Source organism: Saccopteryx bilineata, chromosome 3 (assembly GCF_036850765.1).
Source record: "Saccopteryx bilineata isolate mSacBil1 chromosome 3, mSacBil1_pri_phased_curated, whole genome shotgun sequence".
NCBI lineage: Eukaryota > Metazoa > Chordata > Mammalia > Chiroptera > Emballonuridae > Saccopteryx > Saccopteryx bilineata.
In genome coordinates this window covers 100,420,269-100,448,217 of record NC_089492.1, presented here as the reverse complement: position 1 = coordinate 100,448,217, position 27,949 = coordinate 100,420,269, and the positions used below count along the sequence as shown (strand labels likewise).

Sequence of the window (27,949 nt, the reverse complement as noted above, 5' to 3'; positions counted from 1 at the left end):
ATTATAAACAAGTTGGTAAACTAATCTGCTTCTGGATTATCAAAATGGTAATACTTGTATGGAACAAAAAAATATAGTTGAACAAAATTTGAATGTGTTCCATTTAATTAGGGATTATTCTATAAACCATATGTCTACATGTAGTCCAAATGAATGTTATTTTAAACATTTTCTTTTGTAACTATTTAAAACTTTTTTAATTGATATCATGCCTGATTTTGGGAAATGACCTGAATCTTCCACGTTAAGGAAAAAAAAAGAAATGTTTTAGTATAGGTTAAAGGAGCTTTTGATTAGTCTTTATACAATGGTAAAGAAAATTAATAAAATCTGGGTCATTAGGTTTAAAGGCATAAGAATTTGTATGATGCAGTTTCAAATTCACTTGTTTTATAAGCTGATCTACTTTGGTTTCATTGCATATAAAAAAATCTCAAGCTGTTTAACTGGATTATTTAGTACAACTGATCAAAGAAACTTTAATTTTTGCTTTCCAATAAGGATTTTCCTGTGCTGAATTGTGCTATAATCTGTGTATGACCACATACATTTCATTTAAGTGAATTATAGACTTTTATATAAATCCTTTCAGAAATCTTCCTGAATTAATCAAGTTCTTCATAAAGATCATAATTTTTGTTACATTACAACATAAGTTTTAAAACTCACTGTAACACTTTAATATGTTACATAAATGGAAAATATACTTTATTAAATGCTGGTTATTCTGTCATATACACTCCCCTTCAATTTTATCATCTTCATTTGTACTGGATACTTTTATTATTTATGGGAATGCTTGTCTTCTAGAGTAAAACTCTTTATGTGCTGAAAGGAAATTAAGGAGGTTTGGCTCTTTTACTCCATTATTGCAATTAAGAATTTAGCATCATCACTGCCAGAGGACAAAAGTGTTTCATTTGCCCTAGGGGGACAGGACAGTGATAAGATGATTTTTCGTCAAGGATCATTGGGTCGTAATTAAGTTACATTCATGGCTATTGCTTTTTGAAGGATGATTGGTAAATGACAGGCTTCATGTGCTTAGTGCGGACAGTGTTCAGTAGGGTTTTTTCTCCCTCTGTCAGAAAATCCTGTTGAGCCTGATAATGTAAATGTGGCATTTTATTCTGAACAAAAGAGCAGGGAAATGAGCTATCTTGTCTAATCATTCAGTTGTTTAACACTGACTTCCAGTTTAGACTCAATTGGCTGGAAAGCACTTGACATGTGAAGTTAGTTAGTGCTGTTCAGAACGCATGTTTGAGTAAATGTTAAAGTAAGTGACAGCTAAATTGTACCTAGGGAAATTACAAAGCCTTCAACACAGTTAATTTTTTGGGGAGGATTAGTTGTAATTGCAACACCAATCTCCTTGAAGATTCCTCATTTATAGATGATGAACAGAAAAAAAAATTTAGCTCTTTCAAGGGCTGGTTCTTTTAACAGAATAATTTTTGTGAATCTGATGGTTTCTTCTGAATTGATTTCTCTCCAAACTGAACATCATCTTTAAAATGTTAAAATAGTTTGTTCTTAGAATGTTGAGGTGTTTCCCCCCCCTTTTAAGAACTTTTTCTCCCCCAAAGCCATTCTTTTCTCTAGTGATTTCAGATTTTGAGAGCTTTATAGTTACTAAGCTCTTTAAGTAAATTGCCACTTCTCTAACACTTTATGCATGATGTTGAAGCACTTTATTCCAATTAAAAACCAATATTTGTCATTTTTTGGTTGTTAAAATTAAGTATACTCTCTGGATTGGAAAGTAATTTGCTGTAACGATGGAAACTTAGGTTTAAAGATACTGATAGGTGAATAGAGGTGAATATATAGTGTCACTGGTTGTTCTTGTAACAATTCAAGATCGTGTGAACCATATTTGTGCTTTTTACGTTTATATGTAGTGAGGAATTGGGGTCAGGAGTGCTTTGTTTTCTGGTAACTTCAAGTAGATAGTTTTATGAGCCGTAAATGCCTTATATGAACATATATCCAGTGTTTGTTTTTCTGTTAGGGACATTGTAGCATACTTTAATTTCATCATAAGGACTAAAACTAGAGGTAGCATCAGGTTTGTCTTTTTGGATGTTCCTCATAATAACGCAAAATTAAGTTTGTAGTAGTTTTATATATGCTTATATTCCCTTAAAGCTTGAATTAGAGATTTCTAAAATAAATTCCAGTATGAGCCAAGGGAGTCCATTCATATTAATAAATACAGCTCTTGGCCTGACCTGTGGTGGTGCAGTGGATAAAGTGTTGACCTGGAACGCTGAGGTCTTCGGTTCGAAACCCTGCACTTGTCTGGTCAAGGCACATATTGGAGTTGATGCTTCCTGCTCCTCCCCCTTTCTCTCTCTCTCTCTCTCTCTCTCTCTTTCCTCTCACTCATTCTCTTTCCTCTCTAAAAATGAATAAATAAAAAAATTAAAAAATAAAAATTTAAAATATAAATAAATAAAGCTTTTTTTTTTTTTTTTTTTGTATTTTTCTGAAGCTGGAAACGGGGAGAGGCAGTCAGACAGACTCCCGCATGCGCCCGACCGGGGATCCACCCAGCACGCCCACCAGGGGCAACGCTCTGCCCACCAGGGGGCGATGCTCTGCCCCTCCGGGGCGTCGCTCTGCCACGACCAGAGCCACTCTAGCGCCTGGGGCAGAGGCCAAGGAGCCATCCCCAGCGCCCGGGCCATCTTTGCTCCAATGGAGCCTTGGCTGCGGGAGGGGAAGAGAGAGAGAGAGAGAGAGGAAGGGGGGGGTGGAGAAGCAAATGGGCGCTTCTCCTATGTGCCCTGGCCGGGAATCAAACCCGGGTAACCCGCACGCCAGGCCGACGCTCTACCACTGAGCCAACCGGCCAGGGCTAAATAAATAAAGCTTTTTAAGTGTCCAACGTACTTATTGGACTCAGCCTATTATATATATTTATATAGGTATATTCTTAAAATTTAGAATTCTAGAATTTTTTCTCTGATCTGCATTTATTTCATAGACTTACAGATTTTTTTTTTTTTTTTTGTATTTTTCTGAAGCTGGAAACGGGGAGAGACAGACAGACTCCCCGCATGCGCCCGACCGGGATCCACCCGGCACGCCCACCAGGGGGCGACGCTCTGCCCCTCCGGGGCCTCACTCTGTTGCGACCAGAGCTACTCTAGCGCCTGGGGCAGAGGCCAAGGAGCCATCCCCAGCGCCCCTGGCCATCTTTGCTCCAATGGAGCCTCGGCTGTGGGAGGGGAAGAGAGAGAGAGGAAGGAGAGGGGGAGGGGTGGAGAAGCAGATGGGCGCTTCTCCTGTGTGCCCTGGCTGGAATCGAACCCGGGACTTCTGCACGCCAGGCCGACGCTCTACCACTGAGCCAAAAGGCCAGGACCAGACTTACAGAATTTTGATAAAGCTTGTAAAGGTAATTTTTATCAATAAAATATTTTCAAATAATTGCCTGCATTTTACTAGCATATATAGTTCTATTCATGAAAATTATTTTATCTCACTGAAATATTTTTTGAGGTAGTCTAGTCATTGAATTATCACAGTGGGTTTTTTTGTTTTGTGGGGTTTTTAAAGAAATAATAGTATATTGTAGAGTTGATTTTCTTTTAGTGTTATTTGAAGTTTGTGAAAGCAGTGGCTAAATTTTTATCAGGAATCGATTTTTACAATTTGTGACCCATTTGTTTTTTTGTTTGTTTGTTTGTTTGTTTTGGTAACAGAGACAGATAGGGATAGACAGACAGGAAGGGAGAGAAATGAGAAGCATCAATTCTTCGTTGTGGTACCTTAGTTGTTCATCAGTTGTTTTATCATATGTGCCTTGATGGGGAGGGGGGAAGGTTACAGCAGAGTAAGTGACTGCTTGCTCAAGCCAGCAACCTTAGGCTCAAGCCAGCGACCCTGTGCTCAGGCTGGTGAGCCCTCACTCAAGCCAGCAACCTTGGGGTTTTGAACCTGGGACCTCTGCATCCCAGTCCAATGCTCTATCCCAGGCATGGCCAACATACAGCTAGCAGGCCAGATGAGTATATGTGGGCCGCGATTAAATTTTTAATATTCTCCACTACTTTAAAATCTCAGCTACTCAGAAGCAGAAGCGTCTTTGATTATTGGAAATCGAGATATTTAAGATGATAGTGATATGCGGAAAAGAATTCTGCGTGTGACTAATCTAGGGTTAACTTCCAATAATTGGTTGAATGGATCCCTGATATTTATTTTTTTTAAAAATTCCATTATAAAGATTTACAACTTTTGTACTCATCTGTACTTGATATGAATTGTTTGATGTTTAGCGGCGATGTGAAACCCACATTCTTTTAGGCGGAGTTTGCCAGTGCTCACCCAGGGTCAATCAATTCGTTATTTTTGTGGTCAGATGTGCTGAATCAAGTGGCATTGTAGCATAGACAATAGCTACAGTTGATAACTGAAAACATATCCAGGCTGTTTGTAAAACGAAATAATTGTTTTATTTTCGATATAACCCCTTCAAGGTCATTCTCTTAATTAAATATTGTTTCAGTTGATTGCGATACAGTTTGGATATTTAGGCGGTATGTAATTATATTTTTATTAAAATATACTTTTATTAAAATATTGTATATTAAAATTTTTTCACTCACATTTATTCATAAAGAAATTTCATAATAACATTTTGTTTACTTAAACAAATCGTTTTTGTATTTAACATTTTTTAATATTAGTATTTCGTCTGGCCCTTGAAAAAAGTTTTCTTTCTAATCTGGCCCTGGGGGCAAAAACTGTTGGCCACACCTGCTCTATCCAGTGTACTACCACCTGGTCAGGCAATTTGTGACCCATTTGTATAGCTTTAGGAATTATACATACAGGGGTGGGCAAAAGTAGGTTTACAGTTATAAAACAAATGATACAATTAGAAATAATACAAGAATAAACTTACATACTTTTGCCCACCCCTGTGTACACTGAAATAGGCAAAGTTTTGAATCCAGAATTATTTTTTTTCCAGAATTAATATTATATAGAAGATTTCTTTAAAGAATTATTGTATGGAATAGAATTTTGAATCAGTTTAGTGTTTTAAAGTGTACAAAGAAAAGCACAGAATCATTTTGGGTCACAGGAACTAGAAGTATGCTGATTGGTAGTGTTGTGTCCCAGTACATTTTGGGTATAAAGTAGTTTTTCCCCCATGTTCTTTTGATATTTTGCCACTCTCACTGACTTCATTCTACCTAATAAAAGTGGTATTTTCACGAGATGATTTTCTCTGCTGGTGCGAAACATTTGAGTTGATGAACTGTATAAGCTCAAATTCACAGAACCTCAGATTACAGTATAGAACTGAGAGGGAACCCGGAGGTCCTCCAGGTCAGCCATTGTGGTGATCTGCTTTTCATCACCACTGCATGTAGTATTTATCAGTAGGATTGACATTCAAAAGTCCCATGAGTATATATTTAGCTATTCTCATAGTAATGTGAATTTTAGATATTCTGTCATGTTTTTCGTTTCCATCACCCAAGTTTTCAAGCTTTAATAGAAACGATTAATGATGACATCAGATTGTATGAGGAATGGACACTTTAATCTCTTTTTAAAATAACATGCTCCAACCACATGTTAGATAATAGAATTTAGATAATAGAAATTGAAAAGAACGAACTAGTCATTAGTTCATTTCTGTCGTCAGTACAGTTTATTTTAAATGTTTTGTCAAAGAGTTCTAATTCGTTTTGTAGGCAACCTTAGGGCAGTAACATTGGTACTTAAATTTCTAACAAATATATGAATTATTTCCATTTTGATATTCTTGTCTTTTCTGTTGTTGTTCTGAGTATGTATAATCTTTAAAAGCATATATTTGGAGACCAGAGTCTATTAACATGTCTCTTTGATTGACAGAACAATTATTCATTCATTTATTGATAGCTTTGACCTAATGGAGGGGAAATACAATTGAGACATTACCATTCTAGTTTGGAATCGATCTGAAAAAGCAAATCATACCACTTTTAAAAAATCAGTATGTGTTAGCTTTTCTCTTAAAAATATTTTAGTAGTTTTTCATTAAATAGAATTGTATAAAGGTAATAAATGAACTTGTGTCTCAAGCAAGGGAAAGTACTGATTATATAAAGCCTTATATCATATGTGGTAGCTACTGTAGTATTTCTCTTGTATGACAGTAATCTAGCCTGCAACATCTACTTGCAGTTTTGAAATTAACCTGTAATTTTGTCTTCACCCCAAATGACAAAAATTCAAATGACTCTGTGGGGTGCCAGAAGATGCACTGTAAACAGGGCTCAGTGAGGGATAAGGTAGAGTTCCGTCAGGATAGGCTCGTTTTCACTGTGTCAGTATTATTGCAGTGAAATTAATGCTTCATGGTATTTTACTTTTTTAGTACATCTTAAAATCTTAATCTAGATAAAATAGTAATTCAGTCTAGGGCAACATAACATTTGTATAATGGACCAAAATGTTAGGGCTTCAACGGAAAATTTAAAAAGACTTTTTTCCTTTTGAAAACTGTTGCGTGTGTGAGAGAAACGTGTTTTCTCCACTCAGATTATCACTGTCGTCAGTACTTTGGTCCATGTCTCTACCCATGCCTCTTTTTAAAAATATATATATATTTCATACTTTCTCCTTAAAAATCTTTTATTTCTTATTCCAGATTGCATTACCTTGTTAGGTTAAACAAACAACCGTGGTTTAATAGAGAATAATGTATAATTAGATCTACTCCACTGAAGGTGGGTAGTCCGGGAACCTGATGGCAGTACCTGTCTTCCTTGGCTCACCTAACAGTGATCAGTCCATCTCTAGATGCTTTAATTTCCTCATCTAGTTAAAAGTGAAGGAAAGCCGCAAGTAGAATTGGGTCATATAATCTCTACAAGCTTTTCCAAGGTCTTAACATATTTCTCATACCATCATTTCCTTTGAAATGAAAAGTAGTTTTTGAGACCCACAAGACTCTATTTCCATACTGTTGTTTACGAAATTGATTTAATGAAAATATCTTTTTATTTTAATTTATTATCATATAAAGGACACCTTGACTTTATAATTGGAAATAATTTGTAAAAGCTTACCCTGTAATGAAAAGCCTTTTAAAAGTTAGTTCTTCTAGAATTTATTGGCCACAAGAATATCCTAATTTTAGCAACAATAAATTTCTGTATGTATGAATTCTGAAGTTATTTTCTTATCTGGAGAGATGGAGGTATGAAAAATATAATGATAAAATTGAAAGTGTTTGAATATTTCTTGTTACTGTTGATGGAAATTTAATAAAGTTTCCCAAATTTGAAATTCCTGAGAACCATAAACACTTAAGAAGTTGGAAAAATGTTTGATAATCATTGTTTTTAGAAATAATGCAGTCAGAGTAATCTCAGAGAGTGCCTTCATCTATTTGGGCATTTTTGGGGGTGGACATTTTTTAAGTGCCATTTAGCTAACAGTAATAAAAGATGAAGCAGGAAAAACAAGGAACTGCTAATGTTGTCTATACTCTGAACATTTATTTATATATTAGGATTAATTCTTTTTTCATTTTGGTTTTTGTGGTTTTCTGCCTTAAATCTCAGTCATGTACATTTTGGCTGGTATTGTACATCTCTCTAAACTAAATTAGACGTTTTATTCATTGTTAATATTTTTATGTTTCCAAGGGATGATTTACCTGCTGCTCTTGAAGCCACCATGGACTGCTATGAAAAGTATAAAGTATTACCAAGGATTCATGATGTCTTATGTAAACTGATAGAGAAAGGCGAGACTGATCTAATTCAGAAAGGTAAGTCACCTTTTAATATCTTGGTGAAATTGGTGTCATCTCATCTGCCCTCCCCCCACCCCATCACTTATTTTGATCTGAATGCACTGCTGTCAGGAGAAAATTGAACATGAAGCCAAGCACATCCAGAGGAACATGGTTGCACTTCTAAATTAAAAAGAAAAAATGTCAGGTAGATTTTAAATGTCCTTTATTTTAATAACTGTTCATTTTGAAAGTTGCTCTTCTGTTTAATTTTTGTCTTCGTTTTTGGTGATCTGGCTTTATGAGGATTTTATACCGTTATTCTCGCCAGTTCTCTTTAAAGCTGGTCTTAGGTACTTAATATCATAAATGTATGCTGTTAAATAAGGAATGTGACAGGCAATTGGTTGACATAACTATAATCTTTAAGATTCTCTAAATATTTATTGTAAAGTTTATTTGTATTTTTCCAGAACTTCAAGTGATAAGGTGTTTCTCTATACTGTATTTTTTCTTCTGATATATTTTCTTCTTTCCTCTCTAGCAATGGACTTTGTGAGCCAAGAACAAGGTGAAATGACCATGCTCTATGATCTCTTCTTTGCCTTCCTACAAACAGGAAATTACAAAGAGGCCAAGAAGATCATTGAGGTGCGATTTTAACTACAATATTCTAATTGTACAGCTATTTAGACTCTTAATTAGCATATGTTTAAAAAATTTAACCTTTAATTACACTTGTTCTGATTCATGTTAATAAAATTCAGTACCAATAATGGGCAGGGGTGGGGGCAAACTTGGCCAGCTTCTTTATTGTATATAATTACAGTTCAGAAAGACAGCCTGGTTGTATATTGAATTTGTTTCCTCACTTTGTTAAATTCGCTGTTATATATCAAAATGATATTTGCATAAATCTTGGATTGTGGAACAATTAAATTAAACTGGCATTCCTGGGTGTAAAGTTGATAATCCTCTTTGGCAAGGAATTCTTTGTTCTTAAAAGCAGTGGAATTTAATTTGCGGCAGTCCATGCTCAGATTTATTTGTAATGCTTGTCTACAAGTTAATCAGCCAAACAAGTGCTGTCTGCAACTGTTTGGCATTTAATTTAAAATTTCTTTTTTTTTTTTAACTATGGTAAGCAGCTTATGGGAAATAGTAGGTGACAAACCTGGCATATTTAGGATTAGTGTATTTTATCTAAGCTTGATTAAAATTTTGCTTACTGAAATTGATAAGTCAGAGGGCAACTATGAAGTCTGCCCAAAGTGTAATTCCACTATAAAAAATTCTGTGTCCCCTAAAAAACAAACATTTCCCAGAAGATCCATCACTTTAAAAATATATATTTAATTTAATAAATTATTAAACACTTCAGTAATCATATTTTTCTCAGATCATACTTTGCCATTACTTCGTGTCTTTTTTCCAAAAGCGCTCATAGTGGATGGCACATAGGTTTTGGCCTTCTTTTTTGTATATTCATGGCTGCTTGTCATGAAATTGAAAATGTAGGTGCATAACCCACAAAATTATTAGTTTGTATTGATTTTTTTTTTTTTTTTTTTTTTTTTTTTACAGAGACAGTCAGAGGGGGGGATAGATAGGGACAGACAGACAGGAACAGAGAGAGATGAGAAGCATTAATTATTAGTTTTTTGTTGTGACACCTGAGTTGTTCATTGATTGCTTTCTCATATGTGCCTTGACCGTGGGCCCTCAGCAGACCGAATAATCCCTTGCTCAAGCCAGAGACCTTGGGTCCAAGCTGGTGAGCTTTGCTCAAACCAGATGAGCCCGCTCTCAAGCTGGCGACCTCAGGGTCTCGAACCCGGGTCCTCCACATCCCAGTCCGACACTCTATCCACTGTGCCACTGCCTGGTCAGGCTGTATTGATGTTTTTTCAAAGAAGAGAAAAGTCTAGTATGGAAACGGAGGACTGTAAAATTAATTTAGAACTTCTCTGTCTTACAACTCAATCGGTCCTCCTGCTAGAGGGCAATGGGACATGTTTTCTTGGACATGTATTTCTTTAGATCAGATAGTTAATTTGTATTTTCTAGAAATGGTATAAATTCTGTCGCTGTAAGTGCATGGTATGTATATCTGAAATTGTGAGGGGAGCTGCCTGCCTGTTGAGTTATGCTGCTCCATGTGTGTGGCATCAGTATTAGCAGTCAACGATCAGAGTAGATATGAAGATCGGGTCTTCAGATAATAGCAGTGAAAGGTTCTGCAGGAGGTAGTCATGTGCCTCTGTATGTAATAATAAGCAGGACTCTAGGAAGAGCCAAAGACATAAGTTCTCCTTTTGCCCTCTATTTGCTAGTGTGATAACGGACAAATTACTAAACCTTTTTATATTTTCTCATCTATAAAAGGGAATACCCCAGCCGAGGCTCCATTGGAGCAAAAGATGGCCGGGGTGCTAGGGATGGCTCCTTGGCCTCTGCCCCAGGCGCTAGAGTGGCTCTGGTCGCGACGGAGCTACGCCTCGGATGGGCAGAGCATCGCCCCCTGGTGGGCATGCCGGGTGGATCCTGGACAGGTGCATGCAGGCTTCAGAAAAAAAAAAAAAAAGGGAATACAGGGTAGGGCAAAAGTAGGTTTACACTTGTTCGTATGGAAAATGATATAATAATAATTATGCAAGAAAAAAAACCTTTCACATATATATATATTTTTTGTATTTTTCTGAAGCTGGAAATGGGGAGAGACAGTCAGACAGACTCCCGCATGCGCCCGACCGGGATCCACCCAGCACGCCCACCAGGGGCGAAGCTCTGCCCACCAGGGGGCGATGCTCTGCCCCTCCGGGGCGTCGCTCTGCCGCGACCAGAGCCACTCTAGCGCCTGGGGCAGAGGCCAAGGAGCCATCCCCAGCGCCCGGGCCATCTTTGCTCCAATGGAGCCTTGGCTGCGGGAGGGGAAGAGAGAGACAGAGAGGAAGGAGGGGGGGTGGAGAAGCAAATGGTCGCTTCTCCTATGTGCCCCGGCCGGGAATCGAACCTGGGTCCCCCACACGCCAGGCCGACGCTCTACCGCTGAGCCAACCGGCCAGGGCCACCTTTCACATATTCACAACTGTAAACCTACTTTTGCCACACCCTGTATAGTATCTTTTTTTAAGATTCAATCAATGTATTGTAAAGAAGCTTGCTTATTTCCTGGATTATGGTAGTAATCAATAATATTAATTCTCTTTGTCCCTTAAAGGTAGGGATTGTATTTTTTTTTTTTACCCCACATAATTTACAATATGTTGCTTAGCATGAGGTATGTTTCTCACATGACTAGGCAAGAGAAGACTGCATCTTAATTACTCAAAAGCTTTGCCAATAAACAACATCATGAGGGTAATCATTTAGGAATGGCTGTCTACTGATGACAGAATTTTCACAGTGGATATGTACAAAATTGCTTAAAGGGTAAAGAATAGCTTTACAGAATCCCTCCAGTTCCCTAGAGTAGTTCAGCAAGGTGTGTAATATATGAGAATATACTGAAGGGCATTTCATTTGCTTGTTTTTTAATAGTTGCAATTGAATTAAAGTTGGAAACTTGCTTTTTTCACAAACTCAAGACCTGGAATTCTCTCTTAGAATTTTCTTGGGATTATTGAAAATATAAAAAAAGTAATGAAAATGAATGAACTAGGGGTGTGTCACCATATGAAAGAGTATTACAAATACCGAGCAATGTTTTGATCATTCCCCAAAATGCAGTAGTATCTTAGCAATGGGCAGGTGCATTAGGGTTGAATTTCTAAAGCAAAATATGCATTGTAGGTTCTTGGATTTGAAGCACTGTGGAGATAAGACAAACCAGTGATTAAAATGTACATAGTCTTATATTTTATTTTTATACATGGACTATTGCAGGATGTGGGAGTATAACTAGTATTTTGCTTTATACTTTCTGTATTTTCTGAGTTTTCTATAATAAGCATATATATTCTTATACTAAGAAAAAGCTACTTTCCAAAAGAAAGAAAGAGAGAAAAGTGACTCATACTAAGAGCAACCCTCAGGGAGCAAATATGAAGCTCCTTGAACATGAGATTAATATGTGAAGAGAACTATATGAGACTAGAAGTGTTAACTAATATAATTATAAACAATTCTGTGAGTTCAAGACTAGAACTTATTCCCAAGTAGGAAATTAAGCAAGACTTTCTGGAGGAAATAGGATATTTGGAGGAGACTGATAAATGTGGTAATATTTAACATTGGGGAGCTTGAGTGGTTGAGAAGTGTATTTTTGAAGTATTAGAGCAAAGAAGTAGTAAAGGGGAAATCACTAAATATTCTCCCCCTCACCCATTTTGACATACAGTATTGTGTACGTTTAATGTGTATAAAGTATTAATTTATGTATATATTGCAAGATGATTACCATAGGTAACACCTCCATCACCTCACATAATTACCATTTCCTTTTTTGAGGTGGGAACATTTAAGATCTACTCTCAGAAACTTTCAATGAAATAATACAGTATTAACTACAGTCACCATTCTGTACTTTATCTCCATAGAATCTATTCATCTTATCACTAGAAGTTTGTACCCTGACCAACATCTCCCTATTTCCCCACCCCTTGAGCCCTGGGCAACCACCATTTTGCTTTCTGTTTATAGGAGTTTGCTTTTTTTTTCTTTTTTTTTTTCTTTTTTTGTATTTTTTCGACGTTAGAAGTGCGGAGGTAGTCAGACAGACTCCTGCATGCATCCGACCTGGATCCACCTGGCATGCCCACCAGGGGCAATGCTCTGCCCATCTGGGGCATTGCTTCATTGCAGCTGGAGCCATTCTAGCACCTGAGGCGGAGGTCATGGAGCTGTCCTCAGCGCCAGGGCCAACTTTGCTCCAATGGAGCTTTGACTGCGGGAGAAGAGAGAGAGAGGAAGGAGAAGGGGAAGGGTGGAGAAGCAGATGGGTGCATTTCCTGTGTGCTCTGACCTGGAATCAAACCCGGGACTTCCACACGCCGGGCTGACCGCTGAGCCAACCTGCAAGTGCTCCTTTTTTTTTTTTTTTGTATTTTTCCGAAGTTAGAAGCGGGAGGCAGTCAGACAACTCCTGCATAGGAGTTTGCATTTTTAAGATTCCACATATAAGTGTGATATAGTATTTGTCTTTCTCTTGTCTGACTTATTTCACTTAGCGTAATGTCTTGAAAGTCTATCCATGTTGTCGCAAATTACAGGATTTATTTCTTTCTCATGGCTGAATAATACTCCCTTGTATGTAATATATACCACATCTTTTTTATCCATTTATACATAGACACCAGGGTCATTGCCATGTCTTGACTACAGGTGGTCCTCGGGTTACCACAGTCTCGACATCTGTCATTTCAAGTTTATGGCACTTGCTCCCATAAAAACTTAAAGAATTTGAGATGTGAGTGTTTCAGCTTATGCCATTAGCATCGTATTTACAGACTGTGGGTGAATTTGTTTGGTTGAGTGCAGCGGAAGAATACAGTGTACTGTACTGTCCTTTTCACACTTACGTCTTTTTCCTTTTCTGTACTAGTTATGTTTTTATGTTCTAGATTATGATTTTACAGCTGTATTAGGATAGATAGGTAAGTAAGTGACTTAGGCAAGGGTGTTTTTGACTTACACCTAAATTTGGGTTACATCATTGTCATAGGAACGGAACTGTGTTGTAACCCAAAGACCCCTGTTTTGTGAATAATACTGCAGTGAATAGGGAGCACAGCTATCTCTTTGAGATCCTGATTTCATTTTCTTTGGAAATATGTCCAGAAGTGGGATTGCTAAATGATATGGTAGTTTTTATTTTTGCTTTCTTTTGAGGAACCTCCAATATTTTTCATCGTGGCTGAAACAATTGACATTCCCAGCAACAGTGCTCAAGGATTCCCTTCACATCCTTGTCAACACTCATCTCTTATCTTTTTGATGATATGCAATCTAACAGATGCTAGGTGTTAGCTCATTGTGTTTGATTTGCATTTCCCAGGTGATTAGTGATTTTGAACATCTATTTATGTACTTGTTGGACATTTGTATGTCTTCTTTGGAAACATGTTTATTCAGTTTCTCTGCCCATTTTTTAATTAGATGGGTTTTTTTGCTATTAAGTTGTGTGAATTCCTGATATAGTTTGGATATTAAACCCCTTACCAAATACATGATTTACATTTTCTCCCATTCTGTAGGTTGCCATTTCATTTTGTTGATTGTTTCTTTTGCTTTGCAGAAGCTTTTTAGTTGCATTTAACTTTTTAAATTAGATGCAGTCCAATTTATTTATTTTTGTGTTTGTTGTTTGTATTTTTGGTATCTTATCCAAAAAATCATTGCTAAGATCAGTATCAAAAAGCTTTTCCCTATGACTTCTTCTAGAAGTTTCTTGATTTTTAGTCTTATATGAAAGTCTTAAATCCATTGCAGTTATTTTTTGTGAATAGTGTAGGATAGGATTCCAATTTTATTCTTTAGCATGTAGTTATCCAGTTTTCCTAACACCATTTATTAATGAGACTATCCTTTCCCCTTTAAGTATTTTTGGTTCCCTTGTCAAATATAGCTGGTTGTATATGCAAGGGTTTATTTCTGGCTTCTCAATTCTGTTCCATTTGTGTATGTGTCTGTTTTTATGCCAGTACCGTACTGTTTTGATAATTATAGCTTTATAATATAGTTTGAAATCAGGAGGTATGATGCCTTCAGCTTTGTTCTTTTTCAGGATTGCTTTAACTTTTAAGGATTTTTTATGGTTTCACATAAATGTAGGTCAATTTTCTAGGTCTGTAAAAAATACCATTTGGAATTTTGGTAGAGGTTACATTGAATCTATAGATGGCTTTGTCTGGGTAGTATGTACATTTTTATAATACTAATTCTTCCAATCCATGAACATGGGATATCTTCCATTTATTTATGTCTTCAGTTTCTTTTATTGAAGTATTACAGTTTTCAGTGTACAGATCTTTCACATCCATGTTTAAATTTATACCTAAGTATTTTATTGTTTTTAATACTATTGTGAATGGCATTTCTTTTTCAGATATTTTGTTGTTAGTGTAGAGAAATGAAACTGATTTTTATATGTTGATTTAAAGAGTAAATATACTATTACAATTACATAGTCTGACATAAAAAACTCATGGGTGGTCCTGGAGTTGGAAAGTTACAAAATAGTGAGGGTAACACTGGTTATAGAAAAAAGCTGTTCCAGAACCTCAGGATAAAGACTTGATCAAATTTGGGGTTTTATCTTAATTTGCCTTCTCTAATAAGCCTAAATGGATCTTACATAAATAGAAGGGATTTTAGAGCTAATTTTTTACCCTCTCATTTCCCATATTTAAGAGATGTCAGTTCTGAAGCCAGTTCATGCCCTCTCTCCCGTGAGTCTGTTTACTTAGTGTCTTCTCTAACACCTAATTAAGTGAATCATGTTTACAGTAGACTGTTAGTTTGACTTTCTCAGCCATATATATTTCCTCACTAAACATAGTCATTAGGCCTATCTGAAAATTTTGGAGGAAAGGACAAACACTGAAAGGTTTAGTAACGTCTCTGATACCTTTTCCCTTCCTTTGCTATCCTGGCTATGGGGGTAAGGAGTAGGGCTCTTGTTGGTTTTGTTCTTTTCGCCTTCTGCATTGATTCTCCTCCTAAAGGACATGAGGGAAGGGGTAGTTGTTTGTTTTCCATTTTCCATTTGCAGCAGTAATGCAAGAGAAATTAAAACAAAATTTTCTATTTCAGTCAAATATGAGATTGCTTTTTATTTCTTTTTTATTATTTTATTTATTGATTTGAGAGAGAGAGAAATGAATCTTTATTTTTGGATTAAATGTAATAATTATGCATTTTTACTAATATACATAAAAGCCTATTGTAACAACAAATATCGATATATAAGTAATATAATGAAATTAAGGTAACAAAACTTATGTTTGATTTCAGATTACTTTTTGAGCCTATACAACTGAACATGGTACTAAATCAGAACTTTACAAAGTGTTTTTTTGTTTGTTTGTTTGTTTTTAGATTTTATTTATTTATTATAGAGAAGGGTGGGGGGGAGCAGGAAGCATCAACTCCCATATGTGCCTTGACCAGGCAAGCCCAGGGTTTTGAACCAGCAACCTCAGTATTTCCAGGTTGACGCTTTATCCACTGCGCCACCACAGGTGAGGCACAGTGTTTTTAAACACAGTAACCCAGGTGGAAACAAACATGCCATTTTTTTAATTACTATAATTATTTTATTCTGTTTATTAAATAAATTGTATATAGCAAAAAAAAAAACCACACACACCAAAACTAGTGGTGAGTCTATTGTTTTGAGTAAGTATATATTAACTGGTTTTTGATAAGTTATATTCAACATCTCAATTAGAATTCTATTCTCCATATTTTTATTACATTTTCTATTTCTGCTTTCAACTTCCAGTGTTTAAAATTCAATAAGATGTTAAGAGATAAGCCAGAAATGTAGACTATTACAGAAGCCTAGGAGATTTGGTTAATCTGACCTAGATGTTCTTTTTATGATTGAGATTTATATGTGAAAGCAGTTCTCAATTTCAAAATGAAACATAGGAATATCTGTTGTATAAGTCAGCTGTCCTGCCAGTGACAGAGATTAATCAGCCACAAAAAGGAAGAGTTTGCCCTAAAGTTACGCTATTTAGATCATTGGCATTTGGATCAGCAATAATATTGAAAGTTATAAGTGAGTGTAGCCCTTGCATTTTGCCATGTTCAAAAAGAGGATTATCTATTGTATGCAGTTGATGTTGGTTTCATTTTCAGTGTAATGCATGTGAAATTAAATAAATAATGTGAGAAAATCTTTGGGTAGAAATTATGTGAAAATGTAAATACTAATAATACTTGAGACTATATTCCCAAAATTAATTTATTCAGCATTTCTCCTATATCCCAAAATGTGGATACTTGTGCAATTAGAATGAGAACATTTCTACAACTTTTACTGTGCCAGTTTTTCTGTCATTCCACCAAAGCTCTGAAATGTTAGTTTCTGCTTCAGTTAGTTTAACATTATATAGTATTATTTTAAGAAATAAAAAATAATGAAGACTTAAAAATAAGAGATTAGATTTGAGAGGTACCTGGTTTAGTCAACAAAACTGAATGGAGAAAGCAGTAAAGGTACCTCCTCTAGACTAGAGCAGCCAGGGCTAATGAGCATGTAGTTTTCTTATCATAATGCTGTGATTGAAATGTAGTATTTAATGGTGAAGCCCTCTTACAGATGATGAAAATACTATAGTTACAGTGACAAATCCTTGGAATTATATGTGCAGCGGTTTGTCTTTTATTCCAGTATCCAAAATTGTAAAATAATAGCTTTGAAGCCAAAGTTATTGATTAAACCGTAGTAATTTCTAATTGAGGATGTAACATATGTCTCAGTTACTGAAGTAAACTAAGACTGTGAACAATTTTAAGTACTTAGCTCTTTAGACATTTAGTTTTAGATACTAGGCAAGCATGTGTGATAGAAGACATCACTTTACAAAGCATTTTTAAAAAGCCATTGGTTTATTATTGTGACAATTGTTAATAAGTATATAACATTTGTAATTTTTGCTTTCTGAATCTATTGGGGTCTCTGAGTATGTGTGTGTGTATTTAATTTGACATACTTTGGAGTTCATTTAGTTCATTATTTCTTGTGAACTAAAGGAAGCCTAGCCATTTAAATAACTCTAGATTTATACAATCAAAATTGATCTGCAGAGCAGCATTTTGAAATAATCTGAGTCTATACAGGTTAAGTATAGGTTGTATGTTATGCTCTGTTCTAATCCTGAAGGTCTTTGATAACTGTGGGTTTAAGTTACAGGTTTCTTTAATATATATGTTTGAGAAGGAGCAGTGAATCTTTTAAGGGAAAACTATTGTCTATGAGGGAAAATTAACAATTAGCTAAAGCCTTACCTTGTGTGCTGTATGATTATTTTATTTTACAGACTCCAGGCATTAGAGCTCGACCTGCAAGGCTTCAGTGGTTTTGTGATAGATGTATTACAAGTAATCAGGTTTGTGTTTCATTTCTGGTCTCAAGCACCGAAAATTGTGAGTAGCAAATCAGCTACATGAGTAGCAAATTTCCTACATGTCATATGAGCATTTGGGGATTTCAGGAGATAGAGCATTATTAATGGAAGTAGTGTTATCTTGATTGTTTTCCAAGTAAGCTACAGCTTGCTTCTTGTTGCTGAGGTGCAGTAGTTCCTAAAAATTCTGAACTGGGCCCTGAAGATATTTAGCTTGCTTTATCCTATTTGTTTTGAGCAAGCTAACCTTATTTCCTTGGCAATTAAAATATATACTGCTCACAAAAATTAGGGGATATTTCAAAATTAATATGAAGTGATAAGGTATCCCCTAATTTCTGCGAGCAGTGTACTACAGTCCTTAGGGACCAAAGGAGTTGCATGATGGGAGCCCAGTGGAATTTGCACTTTGCCTCTCCTACCTCCCCTGCAGTCCGATATCTGTTCACATCCTGCTAAGTAAAAGGCACAGGGGAAGAGGAGTATAATGTTGGGGGTGGAAGAATATTCTATGAATAAATAATAGGATATACTTACTGGCTCCTCTACCCCAAATGCCTTTGAATTCTCTAATAGGCATTTTGTGGAGGGTTCCTCAACTAGATAATTGGTCATGCTGTGTTCTTGACTATAAGGAATTCTTGAACCATGTAATATAAAATTTCTCATCATAACCACTTTAAAGTGTACTGTTTAAGTGGCATTAAGTACATTCACTTCACATCATTGTGCTCAGCTTTTTAATTTTTAAAGGAAGGTTAATTTATCCTTTGGGTAAAGCTAATTTTAATTTCAAAGATTATTCAAGAGATTTTTTTCAACTATAAAATATATTTTTTATACTAGTATTTGTCAATTGCTCGTCTGTAGACCATTGCAAGTCCGCCAGAAATTTTGTGCTGGTTCATGAAAAAGTTAATTACCTTGATGTTATATGAAGATTATAGACACAATGCTTATAGACTATAATCTTCATACATTCTTAGGTGGCACCTGTCTGTAGACTGACAATTGAAAACCACTGTTTTATATACTCTAGACCAGGGGTGGTCAACCTTTTTATACCTACTGCCCACTTTTGTACCTCTGTTAGTAGTAAAATTTTCTAACCGCCCACCGATTCCACAGTAATGGTGATTTATAGGGAAGTAACTTTACTTTATAAAATTTATAAAGCAGAGTTACAGCAAGTTAAAGCATATAATACTTACCAAGTACTGTATGTTGGATTTTTGCTAAGTTTGGCAGAATAAATCTTTATAAAACAATTTACTATAGTTAAATCTATCTTTTTATTTATATTTTGGTTGCTCTGCTACCGCCCACCATGAAAGCTGGAACGCCCACTAGTAGACGGTAGGGACCAGGTTGACTACCACTGCTCTGGACCCATCTGTTGTTCTTATTTTTAAGGTTGAAACTCTAGAAAAATTAGTGGAGCTGACACAAAAGCTATTTGAATGTGACAGAGACCAGCTGTACTACAATCTACTAAAACTATATAGTAAGTAATCTGACTGTTCCTCGTGTTCTCATTTTGAGGCATTTATTTATTCTGTTGAAGGTTTTAGGCAGACAAGGAGTCTCAGGCTTAAGGAAGCTCCAGGGACTGTCAGACGTGGAATCTACAAGGAGGCTGAAGTAGAGGCCAGATTGAACTTTATCTTAAAATGTTATGTTGTATTGCTAGACATCGCGATCTTCACAAGTTCTGATATTCTTACTATAATGAGAAAGTGAGAAAAATCTTACTCCAGGTGTACAGTTTAATAGGACTTTTGAGGATGGACTGTTCTTTTTCTTATTTTATTTAAATTCTCTATATGTCAGTCACTTCTACAACTAGGTTTCCATCTACAGTGTTCATAAGTATAGATCATTTTCCATAAAATTGTATATTACTGTACAAACTCATTGCTAAACTAAGCATTTTCTTTTAAAAATCCGATCGTATCACCCTGGCCGGGTAGCTCAGTTGGTTGGAGCATCATCCCAATACAAGGTTGTGGGTTTGATCCCTGATCAGGACACATACAAGAATCAGCCAGTAAATGCTATATAAATAAGTGGAACAACAAATCGATTTGTGTCTCTCTCTTACTTTTTTCTCTCTAAAAAATCAATAAATAGCTCTGGTCAGTTGGCTCAGCTGTAGAGCATTGGCCCGGCGTGTGGAAGTCCCTGGCTCAATTCCCGGTCAGGGCACACAGGAGAATCACCCATCTGCTCTTCCCCTTCCCCCTCTCCTTCTTCTCTATCTCTCTCTTCCCCTTCTGCAGCCAAGGCTCCATTGGAGCAGGGTTCCTGGGCATTGGGGACGGCTCTGTGGCCTATTCCTCAGGCACTAGAATGGCTCCGGCCACAATAGAGCAACGCCCCGGATGGACAGAACATCTCTCTCCAGTGGGCATGCCGGGTGGATCCCAGTCAGGCGCATGCGGAGTCTGTCTGACTGCCTCCCAGCTTGTAACTTCAGCAAAATACAAAAAAAAATCAATCAATAAAAAATATTTAATTAGAAATAAAATGTGATTATATTATAATACAATTTTGACTCAGTTCTGTATTACTGACATTTCTACATTTATCACCTATAAATGACTACATTGAGGTAGAATTTAATCCCCTATTTCTAGACATGCGAATAAGTTCTAATTTTTCATATTATAAATTACTGCATTAATCATCCTTGTACCTTAATCTTTGTTTATTCCCTTAATCATTTTCTTAGGCTGAATTAGTGTTTGAATTAAAAGTTAAAAGTGATTGACATTTTTGAAACTTTTGGTCTCTATTATCAAACAGTGCTCTGATATATTTATACCAGTTTCTGCATCTGGGAACTTTGCAGGCTCTCTTAGGGTGCTGAGGTAGAGAGGAACAACACTTAGAATAGTCAGTGACACTCTTTTTTTTTTTTTTTTTTTTGCTTCAGAGATATTTGATCTAGATTTATTGTCCTCATTTTCTAATGGGAAATTTTCCTTCCCCAAATGTGGACAGCAATGAATAAGTTGATTTCATTTGTCTTACTGAACTTGTGTTTCTTATCATTGGAAGCTTTATCTTACATCTAGATGGTATAAGTAAAATAAGACTTGGTGTAAAATTTATATTTCAATTGTTGATTGTATTGAAGTATACACTTTTCATACATTCTTGTAGTTATTATTTTACCCTGTATTGTCCATCTTAAAACTTTGGCTTGAATAATGATCAAATTCTGGGTCTCAATAGTGAGATTGTACTAAATATATAGAATTTTAAAAGTCACATTTCAGGTTAATTTGTAGATTATAACCCAGTACCGATTCTTTCTCTTTGCCCTGCATTTTCTCCCTTTTGAAGAACTATTTAATGCTTAAATTCTAATTTTATGCAGATCGCAGAAAAATATTGAGTATTTTCAAAATGTGTCCCAGCATTTATAGTAGTCCCCATAGAAGACTGGATAAACTTTCTTCTTTTTTTTTTTAATTTTAATTTTATTTTATTTATTCATTTTTTTTTTGAGAGGAGAGAGAGAGGGGGAGAGAGAGAGAGAGGCAGAGGAGAGAGAGACAGAGAGAGAGAAGGGGGAGGAGCTGGAAGGATCAACTCCCATATGTGCCTTGACCAGGCAAGCCCAGGGTTTCGAACCGGCGACCTCAGCATTTCCAGGTTGACGCTTTATCCACTGCGCCACCACAGGTCAGGCCTGGATAAACTTTCGTTCAGAAAAACAAAGTCTCTGAAGTTGTTACTGTGCTCCACTGAGGTAGGCACTGCAGATGTGAAGGATGGTCTGCTCTGCAGGAAGTTAGACCTGTAACCAAGACTGACAGCACAGTGAAATAACAGCTGTAAGAATGCTCAGGGGATGTGGTTGTCCAGGGAAGGTGAGAAGTGGCCAGCCTCACCAAATTTTTTTTCTTATGCATGTGACCCTTTGCTGTTGATTTTTAAAAAGAAAGAAAAGAATAAACAACAACTTTTAAGTTCATTTTAAAATTTCCTTTAAGGATAAGCAGCCTCTGAGGTTTACTACTATTTCCTTCTCCTTAATCCCCTCCATCTGTTCTGGTGGACACCTTCCTCCAATTATACTCTATTTGAGCCAAGAATCCAAGGGGCTCTGTAATTTGAGGGTGGCCTCAAGTGAGGAATCATTATAGGGAAGTGTACTTTTATGTGTGTGTGTGTGTGTGACAGACAGAGTGAGGGCCAGATTGGGACAGGCAGGCCAGAAGGGAGAGAGATGAGAAGTATCAATTCTTTGTTGCAGCACCTTATTTGTTCATTGTTTGCTTTCTCATATGTCCCTTGACTGGGGGGCTCCAGCCGAGCCAGTGACATTGGGCTCAAGCCAGCGACCATGGAATCATATCTCTGATTTCATGCTCAAGCCAGCAACATCGTGCTCAACCTGGTGAGCCCACACTCAAGCTCATGATTCCAGGCTCAAATTGGCGACCTCAGGGTTTCAAACGTGACTCCTTTGTGTCCCAGTCTGACGCTCTGTCCACTGCACCACCGCTTCGTCAGAGGGAAGGTGTACTTTTTTCCCCTATCTGCATACTTCCCACCTTCTATAGTGCAATAAATAGATAATGTGGTATGATAACCCTAATTAATTCCCTTTCTGAAGAAAAAGCAAGCTATCTCCTTCTGAAGTCCCTTCTCTCTACTAGCCCGCTCGCTGACTTGTATCACTACTTAAATATGTGGAATAATTTTTAAAGCACTATGGACTCAATTTATTTGAAAAGAACAAATGGTATGGATTGATATATGAAATATAGTCCTATTATACTTGAAAAAATTTGTATTTGGATTGTGGATTTCTGAGAAAATAGTTTGTTTGACTTACTGAATTGTTGAGTGGTATAATTTTAACCGTCGAAAAGAGTTGACTTAATTATTTTGGGGTACTGTAGAAGAGCAGTTTTGTTTTGTTTATTTTAAAATATTATCTCTCACATACACGGACACTTAAATGTGTTGTAAATTACAATATACTTCCTGAAACATGCACCAAAAATACCCATTGCTCAGTGGTTTATGACAGCCAGCCCTCAGGTAACTATAATGTAGATTAAGAAACAAAGTTTTAACAATTTCCATACAGTTAAATACCAACTTTACTAAAACTGATTGTATTTTCTACTTAAACTATGTAGTGTGGTATTCATGGGTGATTTGTTAGGAGAATGTGTCATAATTCAAACTTTAGTTCTAGCCTTTTCTGTTCTTTTTTTTTTTTTAATTTCAGTGAGAGAGGAAGGTAGGGAGGAGGAAGAGAGAGAGAAACGGGAACATCCCTCTGTTCCTGTGTGTGCCCTGACTGGGGATTGAACCGACAACCTCTGTGCTTTCGGACAGTGCTCCAACCAACCGAGCTTTCTGGCCAGGGCATATAATACATCATCTGTAGGCTGTGTTGTGTGTTCACCACCCCAAGTCAGCTCACCTTCCGTCACTGTCTGTCTTCTCTTTACCCTCTTCCACTTTCCCCCCAACCCCCTTTCCTCCCCACAATCCCCACACTATTGCCTGTAAAAATGAACTCTTGATTTTTAAGTTTTTTCTGTGTGTGAAGACTAGGTTACCACATAGAAGGAAACTGGATTTTTCAACATGAACGAATCTTCCTACTTCCAATAAATTTATGTTCTTCTAATACTTAACTTAGTCTGATGGCATTATCTATTGAGATAAGAAATTATCAAATACTATTATAGAAATTGTTCAGGTTGACCAAAAACAATTCTACCTACTCAGCTAAATGAAAAAGTTTTATTAGTCACTTTTGAAGAAAATCATACAGTTGCACACTCTCAGTCATTTCATTTTGTTTGTGCCCTGACTGGAGATCAAACCAGCAACCTCTGTGCTTTGTAATGACGCTCTACCAAATGCGCTGTCTGGCCAGGGCACATGCTCAGTCATTTTAGACCCTCTGTGTACTGCTCCTCATACACAGACCCATCATCTGTCCAAAGACTGAACTGCCCGTCTCTGATTGCAGTTTCAGCAGTGGGCAGTTTCTCAGTTACTTTCAAGGACAAACTGATTTTATCAACATGATATTTAAGGTGTTTGTCAGAGTGCAGGGTTTTTTTTGGTTTTTTTAATAGGTAAGGAATTTTTATGGTTTAAAATTCAAAAGTAAGCAGAAAGAAGTAGTTTTTCCTTTGGTTCACAATCACCTTCCTTTTACTGGAAGCAGTATTTGAAATAATGCTGCCTTCAACATCAAATAAGAAAAAGTCCTAAATATTTTCCTGAATTCTACTTAGGATGTTCATTAATTCTCATTTCATCAAATTTTATAGAAATAAATGGTGACTGGCAAAGAGCTGATGCTGTCTGGAACAAAATGCAAGAAGAAAATATTATTCCTCGTGGGAAGACACTAAGACTATTAGCAGAAATCCTGAGAAACAATAACCAGGAGGTTCCATTTGATGTACCAGAGGTAATTTGTTTTAACTGTAAGCATAACAGATTTTGTTGTCAGTATAAGTTTAGGTCATAGACTGGTCCAGTTTTATACTGAAAAGATCACTGTATTTACCACTTTTTGTGTAACTGAATAATTTTGTCTTTAAGTTGTGGTTTGAAGATGAAAAGCAGTCCCTGAATACTTCAGCACCCTCATTTGGAGAAACTGATTTCCAGAAAGATATCTCTAATGCCTGCCGAAGGAAGAGAAGCAAAGGTAACAAGCATGTATACTGAGGACTTCTTTCTCATAGCAGCTTGGGCTCATAGCCCAAGTTCTAGGGAAGAGATAGAACTTAACTTGTATGTATTAATTCTTTATTTTTTTAATTAACAAAGACATTTTGGGGCAATTGGGAAAATTTAAATATTGACTGAGTAATAGCTAATATTATTGAATTGCTCTCATTTTCATTAGATGTTATAATATTGTGATTTATAGAAAAATGTCCTTAAATTTGGGCATTTGTAATAAAGTATTGAGAGGTGAAAAATATCTAGATTTCTAGAATTTATTTTAAAATACTTAAGCCATAAATAACAAAAATAAAGCAAATAAGGAAAAATGTTAACTATTAGAGGTAGGTGACAGGTGTATGGAGGTGTTCATTACACTATTTAGATTTTTCTGTACATTTAAAGTGTTTCATAGTAAAAACTAAAAGACATAATATTTTTTTTAAAATTACGCTTTGAAAATAACATCATGAATGTTTATTGGCAAATAAATTTATTGTATATATTTTTTGCTTTTATTTGAAAGCAAAAATGATTAGGGCATTAACCTTAACCCTAATCATTGTGTGTTGAAATAATTAAGCAATACAGTAGTCTCCCTTGATCCATGGAGACTATGTCCCAATACTCCCAGTGGATGCCTGAAACCGCAGTAGCACCAAACCCTGTATGTACTGTTTTTTCCTATACGTACATACCTATGATAAAGTTTAATTTATAAATTAGGCACAGTAGGAGATTAACAACAATTAAACATAAACTAGAATAATTATAACAATATACTGGCATAAAAGTTATGTGCCAGTGTTAAGTAAAATAAGGGGTACTTGAACATCAACACGGCAAAAACAAGACACAGTTGATCTAATAAGTGCAATGTTTGTTACAAATGTAGGCTACATCTCTCCTAGTTTTAATACAGTTTACACTTATCTAATTGGTTTCATCCTGTTAATTCTTTCAGAGCTTTTAGTCACTATTGTGTATATCTCAGATATGAATGCTTAGCAAAATATGAATACTTTGTACTTTGAAAAGTGAATGCTTGTATTAGCACTTCATCAAATTTCTGATAGTTTAGTATACTTGAAGGGATAGTGTGACTTAAATACCAAAACAAACCTGTGATGAGTGAGTTTGGTGCATTACAATGATAGTTGTTGTTTTAACTACCAAAAAATAATAAATACAGCCATATTACAATTTTTAGAAAACAACTAGTAAGATTTTCTAGATTACTTTATTGATCTCAAATCTTCAAATTCTATTTATTATTTATTTTCATTTAGCACACTTAGTGAACTGTTATATATGTTTATTGGGGAGTAGATAGTAATTGTATTATATCTTAGCTTCTTAGTTAAAATACAAATACTAATTTCGTACCTTTTCTCTCGTTTTCTGTGAATTTAGCATGAAAGGTTAACTAAGTTTTTGCTATTGCCATTTTAGTTTAATTGAGGGGCTAATGCAAACTCCCCTAATTATAAATACAGGCATGGTTTCTACTTGTTCAGGACCTCTAAAGTAGCTCACAGTGTTCTTCGAGCATTAATATCATGTTCATTCCTTGCTGTGTTCTGCATTTCCTTACATTGATCTTTATATCCATAGCAGGTTGTACATGATAGTTCAGTTTTGCCCAGTCTTTACTGTGATTTGCTTATACACACCAGAGAGTGGATTGTAGTTTCTGCTGGATGTTTATAGCCAGGCAGTTTTATTTCAGAAAAGTAAGTGACTGAAAAGTGTAGTTACTTCTCTTTTGGTAACATCTTTTCATTCACTGACAGTTATTGTGAATAAGTGAAATAAAACTGTTAATCAGTCAAACAAATGTTGCTTAGTTTACTTGTTAGGTATCTGTATAATTGAAAATTGTATGTTTTTTGTGTAAGTCCTGTCGTAGCCAAATGATTTGATCTCCTAATTTTAGAATTATAGGCTATATTCTCTTTAATACTATTGTGTGGAAATGTTAACCATTGTAACCACCCACTTATAGATTAAAGATTGCTTGAAAATGAATCTTTTGCTCCCCTCAATCTAAATTATACCTCTGGTTTCTTTGGACTTGAAGACACATTTTGCAATTTATTTTGAAACTGGTATCTTTTGACAAATTCAGAAGAACTGTTTCTCGTTTTTATTGGCATGAAAATAATTTATTGACTTTTAAAAGCAAATATGAAGAATAACTTTAAAAAGAGGCCCTTTCAGGTACCATCCACTTGGATTAAGTAGTAGTTTCCACAGCTCACTTTATATTTTAAAGATTAGAAGAGTGACAGCACCTGCCTGCTTGGGCAGTGTTTGTGTCTCTGTAGAGTGTTCTGGGGGTGAGCTTTAAAAGAAACAGAAATATGTGGGCTTAGGGCTTGTTTTAGGGTTTTTTCCTTTCTCTTTGCCATTTCAGAATGATGTCATCTCGTTTTTAAATTTTCTTTGTAGATGCATATAATATCTTCCTGAAAGCACAAAAGCAGAATGTTGTGTTTAACAGTGAAACTTACAGCAATGTTATACATTTACTCTTGACAAAGGATAGCTTTACAGAAGCAATGCAAGTGAAAGATTTGTAAGTATTAGTTCATTTATAAAACCTCTCCTTTAAAAAAGAATATCATGTTATTAAGGATTTTTTCTAATGTGGTGTTTTAGTAGTACTTGTTTATCTTCAACTAATCACAAATTATATGAAATGGTTTTCTAATTTTATGTATTTTTTTAAACCTATATAATACATAACATTTACTGTCCTTGCACAGTGCAATACCTTTTATTTATCTTATGAAACCATGTCACTCATTTATGGTACCTGTATACAGAAAAGTAATTTTTAGTGTGTGTATGACAGAGAGAGAGAGACAGAGAGAGGGACAGATAGGCAGGCAGGAAGGGGGAGAGATGAGAAGCATCAATTCTCCATTGTGGCTTCTTAGTTGTTCATTGGTTGCTTTCTCATGTGTGCCTTGACCAGGGGAATACAGCAGAGAGAGTGACCCCTTGCTCAAGCCAGCGACCTTGGGCTCCAACCAGCGACCATGGGGTCATGTCTATGATCCCATTCTCAAGCCAGCGACTCTGCGCTCAAGGGCGAACCCACGCTCATGCTGGATGAACCCATGCTTAAGCTAGATGAGCCCATGCTCAAGCTGGAGACCTCTGGGTCTCAAACTTGGGTCCTCTGCATCCCAGTTTGACGCTCTATCCACTGTGCCACCACCTGGTCAGGCCAGAAAAGTAATTTTTATTATACTTGCTCAATAGCTAGATCCAGGTACTTTTTGTGGTGGGAGCAGCCTGATACAATGAAGAAAGACACCATGGGCTTTGAATTTAGGGGTTTGTATCTTACTTGAACACTCTATGACTTGAGAAAATTACCTCCCATATCTGA

General features: G+C 36.1%; 1 protein-coding gene across 1 annotated transcript in view; it reads left to right on the top strand.

The window, feature by feature from the left end:
- The window catches only part of LRPPRC (leucine rich pentatricopeptide repeat containing), a 97,575-nt gene that overhangs the window by 50,205 nt on the left and 19,421 nt on the right, over positions 1–27,949 (top strand). Inside the window, exons 24-30 of the mRNA XM_066267024.1 lie at positions 7,665–7,789; positions 8,298–8,404; positions 17,743–17,811; positions 19,243–19,333; positions 24,144–24,286; positions 24,421–24,529; positions 27,001–27,127. Coding sequence (XP_066123121.1) covers positions 7,665–7,789; positions 8,298–8,404; positions 17,743–17,811; positions 19,243–19,333; positions 24,144–24,286; positions 24,421–24,529; positions 27,001–27,127 — 771 coding nt within the window. The remainder of the gene's footprint in view (positions 1–7,664; positions 7,790–8,297; positions 8,405–17,742; positions 17,812–19,242; positions 19,334–24,143; positions 24,287–24,420; positions 24,530–27,000; positions 27,128–27,949) is intronic.